The 16,883-nt window shown below is 43.1% G+C and overlaps 1 protein-coding gene across 1 annotated transcript in view; it reads left to right on the top strand.

The window, feature by feature from the left end:
• Window positions 1–16,516, top strand: part of ITPKB (inositol-trisphosphate 3-kinase B) — a 74,222-nt gene extending 57,706 nt beyond the window's left edge. Inside the window, exons 5-8 of the mRNA XM_075267222.1 lie at window positions 301–505; window positions 3,959–4,060; window positions 4,862–4,933; window positions 10,627–16,516. Coding sequence (XP_075123323.1) covers window positions 301–505; window positions 3,959–4,060; window positions 4,862–4,933; window positions 10,627–10,842 — 595 coding nt within the window. The 3' untranslated portion in view covers window positions 10,843–16,516. The remainder of the gene's footprint in view (window positions 1–300; window positions 506–3,958; window positions 4,061–4,861; window positions 4,934–10,626) is intronic.
• Window positions 16,517–16,883: the final 367 nt, after the last annotated feature.

Genomic DNA, 16,883 nt, shown 5'->3' with positions numbered 1-16,883 from the left:
ATATGCACTTGCTTAGAGATTTCCTATACAGACGATCGCTGGGGATTTCAGTGATTTTTAGCCGATCGGCAACAGATCTTTGCTTTGTGAGCAGTTATTATTAAAGCCTAAAGTCGGGGCTAGTATGACGTAACTCCTGCCAGGTTGCTTAAAGGGATACTCTAGAACTCTCATATTGGGTGTACTGAGTAGCAAATTGTCCTAATTTTCTGATATTTTGTTCCTGGATTTCTCGCCTTTGATATTTCCTTACCAAGGACATTTACTGACTGTCGTTTTACTTTGTGCCCCTCTATACAGGACCTACTTAGAGGAAGAGCTGACCAAAGCCAGGAAGAAGCCAAGCCTGAGGAAGGACATGTACGTCAAGATGATCGAGGTTGATCCCAGTGCCCCAACTGAAGAAGAGAACCAGCAAAGGGCAGTCACCAAGCCACGATATATGACATGGAGGGAGACCATCAGCTCTACTGCCACCCTGGGCTTCAGAATCGAGGGCATAAAGGTACAGAACAGAATTAAAGGGATATTCCATACCAATGAAAATAGATATCTGTCAGTAAATCGGACCTTAGAGGCAGTAGCCAAAGTAAGCTGAATATATTATTGCATTTTTCTATCCAATTGTGGCAGCCATTTCTGCAATAGTGGCAACAGGAAATGCGGCCATATTGGATGCCATTTTAATTTAAGTATAAGGTGTTCAGTATTGGTCATATTTTTCATATCATTTCCGATTTTTTTAGGATCTTTAATGTCCATATTTTTATCGGCAGCCATTTGCTGTCATATCTCGAACCCTACAGTATATAGTGCACGGGACATTGTTATATAACAGCTGTGACCTATACGTGACCGGCCGACGTGTCTCAGGAAGGAAGTATACAACTGTAATGGGATCATAGAGGATGTGTATTGTCCTTCCATCATGTTGTCACTCCGCTTCCTTTAGGAAGACGCCTGAAATGGGAGGATTTATGTCACTTTACACTTTACGTCAGGGGCGTTGTCGTCTGCAGTGTGAACTGTGGTTAAATTGTCAGTCAGTTGTAGATTCAATATAACTTAGGACTGAGGACATGATATGACCAGCGCCATGTCCGAAGCCAGGCCCTCCGCCTCAGAGCAGGAGCCATACACATACAGTAGTTATTATATTATATGCTAGATATCAGGCCTTAAAAAACTGAAAACGTTGGATTTCGTTGCGACAATTCGTCCCGCCCCGAAAGCAAGAGTTACATTTAAAATAATTTGTACCAATTTTGGATTCCACGTAGGTGTATGCCCCCGTTGGAGGAGCCACTGCACTGATGAGGAGGGGTGCAACTCCTTATCAGTGAGGCGACTATTAAGACATCACCGGGATGATGAAGATTGGCATTCAGTATGCCAGTCTTCATAAATATGCTCCGTAGAGCCATAACAGGCCTAGTCATCCTTTTTTTTTTTTTTTTTTCGCTAAATGTAGATTGTGAGCCCCATTTTTTTTAAATTCTTACCCTTAGTCTTGTAGAATGGGAGGAAATCCACACAATCACGAGGAGAACATACAAACTCCTTGCAGATGTTGTTCCTGGCGGGATTTGGACCCAGGACTCCAGCGTTGCAAGGCATCAGTGCTAACTAGAGATGAGCGAGTACTGTTCGGATCAGTCGATCCGAACAGCACGCTCCATAGAAATGAATGGATGCACCTGGTACTTCCGCTTTGACGTCGGCCGGCCGCTTAACCCCCCGCGTTCCGGCAACGTCCATTCATTTCTATGCGAGCGTGCTGTTCGGATCGGCTGATCCGAACAGTACTCGCTCATCTCTACTGCTAACCACTGAGCCACCGTGTTGCCCCGAGGCCTAGTGATCCTTGTTAGACCTTGGCTACCCATCAGCACCCCAAAATTGTATCAGAGCCCCAACCCCTTAGCTGCCATAGTCACTCTGTCCAGTTCTTGCAGTGTGATGTCAGCCAAGCACAGCGTGTACAGCGAGGTACGGGAATGGATTAAAGGTGTTCTCCCATGCACATCGCCATGTTTAAATCTGCAGACAATTAATAGTTAAATATTTCTACAAATAAAGTAATTAAACATTTGAGACAACGAACGTGAGGCAAGGGCGACTGCCGGGAGGGGGATCTCAATATGAGATAAATACAATTTACTGCAACGTCTGGAAACTGCCCTTACATGGAGTACAGTGTGAATGTTGCCAGAAGCGAAATACATGGAGATTTAATAAAGAAATACCTGCGCCCGGAGCCCCGCGCCAGGACTGAAATGTGATTCTCCCATCTTATACACCAAGAATTTTAATTTCTCCGCCTCTACGCACATGTTGTTTTTTAGTAGTCAAGAGGCCTCAAAGCAAATCTTTGGGGGATGATGTTTATTAAGGGAGGCTGCAAGGCCCGTCTGTAAACTGGTGGGACCTCCGACCTCCCTGCACGTGTGAATCATTACACAGCACCCATAGGCGACTAGTGGCGGTGGTCTGTGGGAATTCCTCCTTTGTTAAAGGGGTTTTCCCATGAACTACACTTATATCCTATCTGCATGACGGGAAACGAGACCCCCCCATCGCAGCAGACATCACAAAGAGGGTCAGGGGACCCCCAGGAGGCACCACAAAGAGGGTCCCCAGCTCCCGTGTGTGAATGATGTGGTGGTTGTACTCCATAGGTCCTTTAGAAGTGAATGTAGTAGGGATACAGGGGATTAGGAGACCCCTATTTTGGAGATTATTGAGGGTCTTAACAGTCAGACCCAAGTGAGGGCATAAACGTTGTGAATAAAGGGATTGCTCCGAGCAATTATGACGTAGGCCAGGGCACGTATTGTATAAATGATCCAAAATTGTGTTTACAAGGATTTGCAAGCAATAAAGCTAGATGAGTTTGAATAGTTTTTTTTTACTAGTCAGGGCCTTAGTTTTGAAACCATAAGGTGTTACCCATGGCAACCAATCAGTTTCCAAAGACAGTAAACAGAAAACGAAAGCAGTTATCTGATTGGTTACCGCTCTTCTGTTTAACATAGACAGCCGAAGTTATGCCACGCTTCCTCACAGCAGTGCAGAGTATTTTTGGAGGTGGCTTTTCTATCATTGAAATAAGATTTAACTTTTACTATGGGAATTTTACCAGAAAAATCATGTCAATAAAATTCCAAATAAATTTTAACCCCTCCCTTGGCCCCACCCACAACCTAAGTGGGAACACCCCTTTAAGGTGTGGCCTGACAATCATAACTTTGGCATTGTAATCGGTTTTGTCCATCTGACAACTGATGCTGTGAATACAGTTGTCGGTGTCCATAGCGCTCTCGCCTTGGTCACAGAACACACGGCGCCGCTGAAGTGAGAGACGACGCCTGTGATATCCCATATGGCGACTTTCCTTGCCGCCGTGTCACATAGTAGAAGCCCTAATACAGGATGAAATGTAATGTTTTTGTTTCCTTTTTTTTTTTTAACGTCCGGCCCTCGTGTGCCAACCACAAAACCACAGGTGACCTTTGCATTGTGTCACGCTGGAACATGATGCAGCAAAAGATTACAATAATATATATTTTCTGACTTTGTTTGCATTGAAGCAATATCCGCTGCCCTTGGACATCCAATGCAAATGTCACGGAAAATTTATAAACGACCCCTGACATTTATTTTGGTTGTTGTTGACTTTATTTTTGGGTCTCCGTCCTGGTTTCTTAAAGAAGACCTGTCACCTCTCCTGACATGTCTGCGTCAGTAAATGCCGCTATTCTGGAGAACACTGCTGTTACTGTCCCTCTTTTATCCCTCCTGGAAATTTAGGAATAAATTAGCAATTGGGTGTTACCATACTGTCTGTTGTGTATAAGCACAAATGGAGACCCCCTAATAAATAGCTATGGTGGGATTCTACGGTGCCACTTTTAAAGGAGTCTCCTCTAAATTACCTTAATTGTCTTATTTTTTGCAGAAGGAAGATGGGACTGTGAACAAAGACTTTAAAAAGACCAAATCCCGGGAACAAGTCATGGCCGCCTTCAGAGAGTTTACAAAAGCGAATGCTAACATTCTAGTAAGTGCTGCAGTGAGGAAGTGTCAAGGCTGATAGATTGACTTAAAGGGGTATTCCACTCCTTACATGTTATCCCCCTTTAGGCCAAGGCCCCACTTTGCGGAAACAGTGCATTTTTGTTGCAGATTTTGCTGCGGAAGAGTTGAGCTAACAGATGGGCAACGTCTAAGATCTTCCTTTATATTTTCTATCCCTTATCAATCCGCTCCTGACTTTGGCTAAAAATAAAACGCAGCAAAATCTGCAATAAAAAACACCGCATTTACGAAGCATGGAGCCTTAGCCTTAAAGGAGACCTTTCACCGTCTCCTATAAGTCCAGCAATTTACACCATGTAATAGCCGCCCCTCCACTGATTCTGGCACATTTGGAATTTTTTCTCTGGGCCCCACCATTCCTGAGCAATCAATGCTGTTATGTGTGGTGCCGTGCCTAATACTCTAGGGACATCCAAGTCATGTATAAAGTGACTGCTATTCTGGTGGAACTTTGATTGTTCTTCTAGAAATCCGGGATGTCATCCTTTTTTTCGGGAGCCCCCTAGAGTTTCCAGAGGAGCTGACAAGTATGCTATACTGTGCTGCGTTGTGAGAGATGTTCACACCAGGCATTTCCTACTAGCCTGATACCAATATAACACAATACATTACAGTACATTTAAGTACACTATAAGATCTCAGATCATCTCTTAGGGGCGGGGCTGTCAGCTTGGCGCTGACTGTTTCCAGGGGCCAACATGGAAAATTTTATATATGGGTTATTTTTCTGGAAACTGATGTGTGAATCTATTTATCTTTGCAGAAGTCTTATCTGAACTGTTTAGAAGATATAAGGAGCACATTAGAGCAGTCTATCTTCTTCAAGACCCATGAGGTGAGTTGATAGAATCCTCGCTAGAATCTGTTGTGTTCCTACCTGACTTAGGAGAGGTCATCAGTATCATATCAGCGGGGTCCAACTCCCAGCAACGATCGACTGTCATGGAGCTTGGGCACTCACCACTTCTTTCTTCTTCATGTTGGTCACATGACCATGCTTTACAGCTCAGTCCCATTCTAGTGAATGGGGCTGAGCTGCAATACCAAGCACAGCCACTATACAATGTATGGCGCTGTGCTTAAACAAATAATATTCTTTCCATTGGCATGACTGTGCTGTAAAGCAGACCACTAAATACTGTTAACAGAACAGAGGAGAAGCACAGACAAGATGGCCGCCCCCGTACAGGAAATAAAATAAAAAAATCGAAAATCAGAAAATAATTTTTTTTAGAAAAATAAGTGATAAATTTAACAGTTCCAGAACTTTTTGTTATCAGTCGCTCAGATTCCCGCCATTTATCATCCTGACCGAGGGCACTTCTACTCACTAGTGGAATGCTGGTTGCGTCAGCCCCCGACATCCAGTCACCCGCCATCTACGGGGTGTCACTGCGCTCGCTTAGCAACAAGAGCAAATATTGTTTAAGCTGATAAAAATGAGAATTCTGTCGGCGAAGTGATGTTTATTTATATGGCGGACGGGATGAATATTCCCCAGTGTCTGTCACATGTGGGACGTTTTCTCAGGCTTCTGCCAGGACACTTGTCCCTTCAGAGGACTTCAGAGGGGGTCATCTAAAGTCAGAATCTCCCATGGAGAGGAATTCGACGAGGCCCCGAGCCCTCTGAAGATGGAATATTCCACGGCAGGCGCAGCAACAATCGCCGGCTTCATCGACAGATTTGGCATCAATCAAATACTGAATAATGAGATGAAGTCTTGTCAGGACAAGGGTGGACAACTGCACCGCCCTGTCTCCGCATCCTTATGGGAAAGCTGGGTGGCTACCACCATGGCACAATTCACAGGGGCTCTCACCCAGCTTTTCCAAACCCCAGCTAAGCACTAATTGAACAATATAATGCACAATTAGATAAACTTCCTTTTCAAAAGTTCAGAAAAGCTGGGTGACTACCAATATGGCACCATTCACAGGGGTTCTCACCCAGCTTTTCCAAACCCTTGAAATACAAATCTGCACAGTTATGCAGTCAGTCAACATTAAATTGCACTGATATGTATACTTTCCATTCAGAAGTCTACAGGGGTTATCACCCAGCATTCTTTGACCCCAGATGGGCAAGTCTTCCCCATTATGCAATAAATGAACATTAACATGCACAAATAGGTATACTCCCCATTCAGAAGTCTGAAAAAGTTGGGCGACTACCAATATGGGAAAAAGTTGGGCAACTACCAATATGGCCGCTGTCACAGCTTTCACAAGTGTTGTCACCCAGCTTTTCCAAAATCCAGAAACACAAATATGCCTAGTTATGTAGTAACTGAACGTTAAGATGCACAAATAGCTATAGTTCCTATTTAAAAGTTTGGAAAAGCTGGGTGACTACCAATATGGATGCTGTAACAGCTTTTACAGGAGTTGTCACCCTGCTTTTCCGAACTCCAGAAACACAAATCTGATCAGCTGTACATTAAATGAACATTACAATGCAAAAATAAGTATACTTCCTATTCAGAAGTTCAGAAAATCTGGGTGACTACCAATATGGCTACCATTATGACTTCCACAGTTGTCACCCAGCTTTGCCAGACCCTAGACAGGCCTATCTGCCAGTGCGTTCCAGGGCATTACCAATGCTGAGAGCTTTAAGGCATTACCAGTACACTTGTTCTAGAAACTGAATGGTATTTATGCTTCTAGAGCACCATGGGCACTTGTTCTAGAGCATTGCCAAGATTTAGGAGATTACCAGTACATATTATTCTAGAACATTCCTAGCATACATGGTTCTAGAGTATTATGGTCATTTGTGGTTTGAGACCACTGTGGGCATGTGTTCTAGAGTTTAACTGATGCTCTAGGAATGGGGCATAGTTATAAGGAGTCCAGTGGTCACAGTTATTACTAGGTTCTGGCTCCTAAGGGGGTCAGAAAGGTCCGTCTACTACCTAAAATAAAGCACTATTCTAAATGGCACAAGGTAGGTAGGGGCCCTATTAAAGATTGGGGCCCAGAGCTTTACCTTACTCTTCTGCTGTAGGACATAACCAGTATTTGTTATTCTAGAACATTACTGGTACTTGTGGTTCTAGAGCCTTAGGGGAATTTGTTCTACAACATTACCCATACAGAGGGCTCTGAGGCATTATCAGTACTTACTATTCTAGAACATTTCTTATTTGCTCTAGAGCCCTATTCATGCTCCTGATTCTAGAATATTACCGGCATGTGTAGTTCTAGATCATTTCTGACAACTTGGGCACTACTTGTGCTTGTGGTTCTAGAGTATTACTGACACTTGTTCCTCTAGAGAACGAGACGTATTTGTTCTAGAGCATTAGTGATGTTATGACATACAGTCCTATGAAAAAGTTTGGGCACCCCTATTAATCTTAATCATTTTTAGTTCTAAATATTTTGGTGTTTGCAACAGCCATTTCAGTTTGATATATCTAATAACTGATGGACACAGTAATATTTCAGGATTGAAATGAGGTTTATTGTATTAACAGAAAATGTGCAATATGCATTAAACCAAAATTTGACCGGTGCAAAAGTATGGGCACCTCAACAGAAAAGTGACATTAATATTTAGTAGATCCTCCTTTTGCCTCTAGTCGCTTCCTGTAGCTTTTAATCAGTTCCTGGATCCTGGATGAAGGTATTTTGGACCATTCCTCTTTACAAAACAATACAAGTTCAGTTAAGTTTGATGGTGGCCGTGCATGGACAGTCCGCTCTCAAATGATCTGAAAACAAAGATTGTTCCACATAGTTGTTCAGGGGAAGGATACAAAACGTTGTCTCAGAGATTTAACCTGTCAGTTTCCACTGTGAGGAACATAGTAAGGAAATGGAAGACCACAGGGACAGTTCTTGTTAAGCCCAGAAGTGGCAGGCCAAGAAAAATATCAGAAAGGCAGAGAAGAAGAATGGTGAGAACAGTCAAGGACAATCCACAGACCACCTCCAAAGAGCTGCAGCATCATCTTGCTGCAGATGGTGTCACTGTGCATCAGTCAACAATACAGCGCACTTTGCACAAGGAGAAGCTGTATGGGAGAGTGATGAGAAAGAAGCCGTTTCTGCAAGCACACCACAAACAGAGTCGCCTGAGGTATGCAAAAGCACATTTGGACAAGGCAGCTTCATTTTGGAAGAAGGTCCTGTGGACTGATGAAACAAAGATTGAGTTGTTTGGTCATACAAAAAGGCGTTATGCATGGCGTCCAAAAAAAACAGCATTCCAAGAAAAACACTTGCTACCCACTGTAAAATTTGGTGGAGGTTCCATCATGCTTTGGGGCTGTGTGGCCAATGCCGGCATCGGGAATCTTGTTAAAGTTGAGGGTTGCATGGATTCCACTCAGTATCAGCAGATTCTTGAGAATAATGTTCAAGAATCAGTGACGAAGTTGAAGTTACGCCGGGGATGGATATTTCAGCAAGACAATAATCCAAAACACCGCTCCAAATCGACTCAGGCATTCATGCAGAGGAACAATTACAATGTTCTGGAATGGCCATCCCAGTCCCCAGACCTGAATATCATTGAACATCTGTGGGATGATTTGAAGCGGGCTGTCCATGCTCGGCGACCATCTAACTTAACTGAACTTGAATTGTTTTGTAAAGAGGAATGGTCCAAAATCCCTTCATCCAGGATCCAGGAACTGATTAAAAGCTACAGGAAGCGACTAGAGGCTGTTATCTTTGCAAAAGGAGGATCTACTAAATATTAATGTCACTTTTCTGTTGAGGTGCCCAGACTTTTGCACCGGTCAAATTTTGGTTTAATGCCTAGTGCGCATTTTCTGTTAGTACAATAAACCTCATTTCAATCCTGAAATATTACTGTGTCCATCAGTTATTAGATATATCAAACTGAAATGGCTGCTGCAAACACCAAAATATTTAGAACTAAAAATGATTAAGATTAATAGGGGTGCCCAAACTTTTTCATAGAACTGTATCTCCGCTGTAGGACTAAAGAGGTTCTGGGTCTTTCTAAGGACACTTTCGGGTGACTATTGTGTGAGCTCTGGTTAATACACTTACACCAGAGTTAATAGGTCATGTGACTGACAAATGGGCGGAGCTAAACTGCTGACTGTTTCCCAGGGCAACCAGCAGGAATTTTAATCCATGGATAAAACAATGTAAAATAACTTAACATCAGTCCAGAAAACATTAACGCAAAGTGTATACAACACATTCAGTGTCTTCTGTAGATTTAACCCATGAAGTGCTGAATCTCCACCTGACGTTTTGGGGTCTGGATGTTGCTGATCTCCCATTGGCCAGGGTGATCACGTGACTAGATACCTAGCGCACTCTGGTTTGGCTGCTGGACTGATATAGTGTCGAACATGTGCGGTTTGGGTGTTGGGAGCTTCTAGAGCAGAAGTCTGGCTTTTATGGGCTCCGGGGAGCTGCTAAATATGGTCCTTTGTTACAATACAATATGTCTTAATCTTTACTTTATGACTCATTTATAGCACAACAAAGGTCTTATTATCTATTTATAAGCGTTAATAGTTTTACGCCGGCTGCACACAAGAGCGAGCGCCGCGCCAAGTACATTAGCTTAGGGGATAGCGGGCTTTACAGGAGATTTAGGAGCTGGAACATGCAAGTGAGACAAGAACATTTACTTAATTGGTTACGTCCTGGGAGTCCAATTAAAACTACATAAAAAGTTCAATAACTTTACTGTTAGGGCTTAGTTTATGTTTTTTTTTTTGCTCCATTCACATCCAGAGCAGCTTTCAAAAATTTTAGTTGACCTTGGAAACAGACAGCAGTCCGGCTCCACCCATGTGATCAGCATTGTAACTTCTCCCACCTTCACTCCTGTCTGGCAGGGATTTACACAAAAACATAGGGACATCTGCCCACCATTTATGACAAAAACACAGCATTGCCGCAACTTTTTTTATGACTGCAGTATGAGATTGTCGCTTGGTTATGGCATTGCATGTTACTATGGATCCATATCATATTCTATGCATTATTTGTATTGTTCGGCCTTCACCACTTCATTGTTTGTACGTCATTTAATAGCCACCTCTCCACTGATTCCGGCACAGTTGGAATTTTTTCTCTAGCCCTTACCGTTCCTGAGCAATCAGTGAAGTTAAATTTGTTGTCTGATATGATAACCAGACTCCCTAATGACAAGTGGATGGTGTCAGACAAAAGCAGGCAAGGGGGCGTGACTCAGAGCTCCAATCAGAATCAGACTGTGTGAGAGCTAAGCCAAGCCCCCTAGATCTCACATTGTCTGCCTCTGATTGGAGCTCTGAGTCACGCCCCCCCCCCCCCCCCCCTTTGCCTGATCCTCCCTGACACCATCCACTTGTCATTAGGGAATCTAGTTATGATATCAGGCATCAAAATTAAATGCACCAATTGCTCAGGAATGGTGGGGGCTAGAGAAAAAATTCCAACTGTGCCGGAATCACTGGAACGGCGGCTATTAGACAAATTTGGTTACTTGCACTTGCTGGTTGGACATAGATTGTGACACCTTCTGATATTTTTCTCGTCCCTCCCACAGGTCATCGGCAGCTCCTTACTTTTCATCCACGACAAGAGGGAACAAGCCAAGGTCTGGATGATCGACTTTGGAAAAACCACCCCCTTACCAGAAGGTCAAGAACTCAACCACAGGATAGCCTGGGTGGAGGGGAATCGGGAGGACGGCTACCTGTATGGACTGGATAACCTGATAGACATCCTCAAAGAGATGGCAGACGAGAATGATGTCAATTAATGGGGTGGGGGGAAGTCATCCTTCTCCTGACTGACGCTCCACGAATGCACTACAGGACGTTTATAGGGATCGCCCGCCTATGGATACTGGAAACCCCGCGGGGATGAAGCCCTATTTTTATATTGATCCCACGATCGCAGAATTTTTTGTAAATACTTGTCAGAACAAAGAGACGTTTTTCCTTTTTTTTACCAGAATATTCTACAGACTAGCAGGCGGCCATTTGTGTATATTCCGAGTCGAGTCGTCTCTTTATCCTTCGCCTATTGTCTTATAACTTATCATTACTCCTATTAACACGGATCTTACGGAACAGCTGGCAGCGCCGCACAATGGAGGCCGCCATTTTGATTCCCATATGCTGATAATCATGAGGGCAGCCTATTCTTTAAGATGTAGGGGCGGCTCCCAAGATCTTTTCAAGGCTCCTTTTTAAAGAATAGTGGTACGGCCCACAAAATGGCTGCTTCCATTGTCTGTAGGCTCACAGTGCTATGTTTAAGACGTAGCGTAATAAGGGTTAAGCGACGGGCCTGGCGATATATGTGCCGTGCCAGGTATTTCCGCCTCTGCCTACTCTACACCATCATTAGATTGTAAGCTCTTTGCATCAGTCGTCATTATAGGGTATAAGCAATTCCAGTCAGATGTGAGATCTCAGTTCTTGTCCATAGGGGGCACTACTGATATATTTCCCACAGGTTGTTGGCCTCAAAGCAGTTATGATTTTTAACCAGCAGGTGGCGACAAAAAGCACAGAAGAAAGCTCCTCCCACTTTGAAATCTGTAAACTTTGAGGAAATTCTGAGTTAAGGAAAAAAGTTTGATTTTTCTTAAATATACTTTTACTATGACAGGAAGGATTAAGGCATGAATCTGGTTAATATCAGCAGAGACTGAAGTTGCCCTTTAAGACGTCCTCCACTTCCAAGTGCATTTGTCACATGACAATGTTGCAGCTTAGTTCCATTCAAATGAATGGGGCTGAGCTGCAATACCAAGAACAGCCACTATACAATTGATGGTGCAATCAACATGACAGCCATGGACAATCCCTTTAAGTGCTGCACAGTTACCTCTGTGGTGACCACCCCAGTTGTCCGTGACATGGGACACAGGTCCTGTCTTCATAGTGAGAGGGATTCTGGGTAATCGCACAATGGCTGACAAATACACATTGGTGAATCAGTTTATGCCAAGTGAGGTCAGAGTACGGTTTACGTTTTTTTTATCCCCCGTGGATCCAAAAACATTGGAAAAAAGACCTTAAAATTATATTTTTAAACTGTTAACATTTTTAATATATCTTACGGTGAACAAATGCTAGAATTTTAGCGCACTTGTCTAGGCCTACAGTCACTGTGAAAATAAGACATTTTTTTAAGATTTTTTAAATGCTGTTTTTGTACTTTTACCTTGTCTCTTATTGCGTGCATTGATCTCCGTTCACATCCAAAGCCACTGTCAAAATTTTGCTAGTTGTCTATAGTTAAGTTATACCATAGTGTCAATCATGTGACCTTTTAAAGGGAGTGTCTTCAAAACTTTGCATATGAAACTGATAGGTTAGATAGATAGGTTAGGGTCCTCTGAATCCAATGGTGTTTTTCCCGTGTGAATCGGTGCCTCCATTGCTGAGATATCGCCGTTTTATTGATATGCAAATTAGCTCTTTACAGTAATGGCGGCCTCCTTGTTGCTCCAAAGAGCTGACAAAAACTGTCATATCTCGGCAACGGAGGTCTTGATTCACAAGGGGAAAAGACCGCTTGATTCAGGTGAGCCCAGTCTATCTATCTGCGTGGCTGGGCTGATATACTGGATTCTGAGGATGACCCCCCTTTAATACCATCCAGGCCCCCAGTAAGCACTGCTCTTTAGTAGGTATGATGTTAATGGAAGAGAAAACTACTTACAGTTTTATTTATCTCTGTCTAGATTTTACGCCTTTGTTAGAGCCCTGTTATTTTATCCAGAGACCTGTAGCCGCCACTAGAAGGAGCTCAAGAGCATTCTGTATACACATGGAACTCACTAGTAAGGCTGTATGTAGTAAGTTCCTGAGCTCCCCCTAGTGGCCACTGCCAGCAGGCAGAATTTTAATCATTTTACTAAAGACTATGCTGGGGATTTGGAGCTCTGTATCAGTAAACAAAGCTCTAACACCTATAAAGATTTGTATGTGTATATATATATATATATATATATATATATATATATATATATATATATATATATATATGGTTGGAAACTGCAAAGAGTTTCATGGACCTACTGATTAGAAATGACTCAGAACAAGCACACAAGAAGCCGACGGGGGGGAAGGGGAAGGGCAATAAAATATTCGCAGGCGGTTTTACGACCGTGTTATTATGACTTGAAACATTTCCCATAAAGGGTAATTAGGATCAGGCCTGAGCGATTCTCATACGAGGACCATTAGGATATAAACCACGTGAAATTCAATTCACCTCCAGAAATGAAATTACTCCTCAAATTAAATTTAGAAATTTAATAAAAAATTTTAATATTCCAAAAGTTAACGGCGGCTGCAAGTCTTATAAGCACGATTTGGCGCAGACTGACCATCACCATATTAGAGATTATTCCGGAAATGTAGAGAATTAGATATAAGATATGGCAGATCCATCACAAATTTTTGATATCAAGTTAAAAATTTTTTGCAATTTAGGCTTTTCTGTCATTGTGGCGTTGGCTGCCACCTGGTGGCGGAGCGGAGAACAGCACATTCCTGTGTTTATGTACAAAAAATTATTTTCTGCTTGTATTTTCCTGAACTGTGTGTTTTCAGGATATCCTCTCTATGAACAGCACTCACCGGATTAATCCACCTTTACTCATTAGCAGATATCCGGGTCACCTCCATGACCCTACACCCCAGAGCCCTGACGCTGTTTACCACAGATACTAATTTTTCAACAAAAACAATGCAAAAAAAAAAAAAAATTCTAACAAGTTTCCTGTACTTTCCCAAGAGCTGAACAAACCGCATTCCTCGAAGTCCTCCAATGGGGGGGGGGGGTCACTTACTTATGAAAACAAAAATAGAATAATCAGAAAAAATACGGTGGCGTTGCCCCAGGCCAGCCCTGAAAAGATATATATATATACTGTATATATACACATAAACAGGTGACTAATCCGAGCAATGGAGAAAATCCCATTGATCAGAACCGATCAATTTTGCAGCATTACACTTTATGATCATCACCGATGATCATGTGTATGGCACCATATTGCTTTGGAGTCGTCGAGTCATCGGTACAATGTGGTGGTTGAATGACAAATTCAGCTCTGCTACATCTGCATCTTGATGCTTGTTGTCCCTGATGCTGATCAATTTTGCAGCATTACACTTTACGCCATATAGCTTAGGAGAGGCTAAAGTGAGGTGTGAATGTGGTAGAGCTGAGTATTTGGTGCAACTGAGGCATCGGTATATCGTTGCGGTTCACTATTCCACTCTTCTATGCCTGCACCTTGGCACTTGTGGTCCCGGATACAAAACCGATCAATTTTGCAGCATTACACTTTACGCCATATAGCTTAGGAGAGGCTAAAGTGAGGTGTGAATGTAGTAGAGCTGAGTATTTGGTGCAACTGAAGCATCGGTATATCGTTGCGGTTCACTATTCCACTCTTCTATGCCTGCACCTTGGCACTTGTGGTCCCGGATACAAAACCGATCAATTTTGCAGCATTACACTTTACAATAGTCACTAATGATTATGTGCATAGCGCCATATAGATTATAATGCGCTGCAGTGGGGTGCAGATGTAGCAGGGCTGAATATGTTTTTTACACTTCATCAAGTCATCGGTATAGTGTTGCGGTTGAAAGATAAATTTAACTCTGCTACATCTGCACCTTGGTGCCTGTGGATACTGGTGTAAAACTGATCAATTTTGCAGCATGGTACTTTACGATAGTCGCTAATGATCATGTGTATGGCAGTATATAGTTTAGGAAGGACAGATCTCTTTAAATAAACGCAGTGGCGCGCAGATGTAGCAGAGCTGAGTATGTAATTTAGTGCATTTCATACAGTGCTCGAGTGAATGACAAATCCAACTCTACTACGTCTATATTTCTGTGGTTTCTGATGTTAATACCGTAGGCCTATAATGCAGTGTCCAATTATAGTCATGGGGGGGCATTAGCACCCCCTGTTGCCGCTGCCAGGGTATGACATAATTGACTTTCCATAGTGATATTTCCTCCTATCATGTGTAATATTCCATCTAGTACAGTACGTGTTGTACTGGCACATATGTCCTGACATAATATAATATCGTACACACGCTCTAATTAACTTAGCCAGTCATTGAGTTAATGTTCTAGCGCCAAATGCGTCTCCGCCAGCAGCAAATATTTATATTATCCAATGTAATTTCCATCCTCATACACAGGGCACAAAGCAACACAAGTCCACAGTGCCTCCTGCAGGCCAGATGGGTGATCTGCACCAGGCCAGTTACTCATTGCATCATGTAATATTATAAAAGTTGCTCCAAAGTGTCAGTATAATGGAGGGTTACATTAGTGAGGTTGGAGGCACAACCAAGCCTTATTTAAAGGGGACCTTTCACCACCTCAATCAAATCCAACTCTTTTCATCCTCCAATAGCCGCCCTTCCACTGATTCTGGCACAGTTGGAATTTTTTCTCTAGCCCCCACCTTTCCGGAGCAATCATTTCTGTTAGTTTCAGCACAATTATAGTGGGCGGTCCTTGGCTGCAGCAAAGAGACAAGGACCGCCCACCTGGGAGGAGAGAGAATAATAATGCTCAAACTAACAGATACAATTGCTCGGGAACGGTGGGGGCTAGAGAAAAAATTCCAACTGTTCCAGAATCAGTGGAGGGACGACCATGGAAAGATGTAGAGCGTTTGGGTTGATGGAGGTGGTGAAAAGTCCCCTTTAAAACAGTTGTACAGATACAATAAGCTTAGGAAGGTGAAAAATCTCTTACGTTCCTAGTGTGACAACCAAAATGGCCGCCAAAACCAGTTTTCACAAACTTGTCCGGTGAAGTGTCTTAAGGCAAGGAAGATACATTAAAATAGTGGTCTAATAGGAAACCATAACGCTCAGCATGCCCTGGCCGGCAGCCAGCTGTCAAGGCATGCTGGGAGTTGTAGTCCACTGCATTAGAATCCAACTAGACTGATTTGCCACTCAGGAATCCAGAAAAGCTGGATGAGCTGTATGGGCAGACATATTGGTTGTCACCCAGATATTTTTTTTACCCTATGGGGGGGCTCTTTAAGCTGTATATACTGCCCCCTCTCCGTTTACATTGTTACATGTAGATATATATTTATATCCGCCGTATATTATAAAGTGCCTTAATAATTTGCTTCTTTTCCGTGTAATGTTTTTCATTGATATTTATTTTATTTTTTGTATTGCTCGGGGCACTAACAGCATGGCGGCGCGGCTTGTGTGTTATTACGGCTTTTATTGCGGCATGTCTCGCTGTATATACGGTGTGGGGGGGGGGGGTTGTTTGCTGATGTGGAGGGCGGTTTTTACCTGGAGCGTGTTTCTTTGCTGTGAATATAATCTGGTACATGCTTCAGTGTGGACGTAGTGGACGCACCCGCTGCGGTGCCTCTAGCCCCGGTTATCCAATAAAGGCATGTATATGAGACCGAGATGGCGTCTGTGGGGTTTTTGTCAAATTGGAGGGGTATGGAGTGAGCAGTGTACGTGTCATGGCCACCTAGACTCCTTTATACAAGGACGAAGCGTGGTCCCACACAGTATGATATCCCCCTTATAGCCCCCAAAAGTATCATCCCCCACAATGGCCACAACACAGTATAATGTCCCCTTGTGGTCCATCACAGTATAATGTCCCTCTAATGGTCCCCACACAGTATAATTCCCCCCAGTGGCCCCAACACAATATAATGCCCCCTTGTGCTTCATCACAATATACCCTCCTTATGGCCCCCACAAAGTATCATTTTCCCAATGACCCCAACAAAGTAAAATGCCCCCTTGTGGTCCAT

The sequence above is a fragment of the Leptodactylus fuscus genome, chromosome 3 (genome assembly GCF_031893055.1).
Source record: "Leptodactylus fuscus isolate aLepFus1 chromosome 3, aLepFus1.hap2, whole genome shotgun sequence".
Taxonomy (NCBI): Eukaryota; Metazoa; Chordata; class Amphibia; order Anura; family Leptodactylidae; genus Leptodactylus; species Leptodactylus fuscus.
Note: the sequence above shows the minus strand (reverse complement) of the source record. Positions and strands in the feature narration are given on the sequence as shown.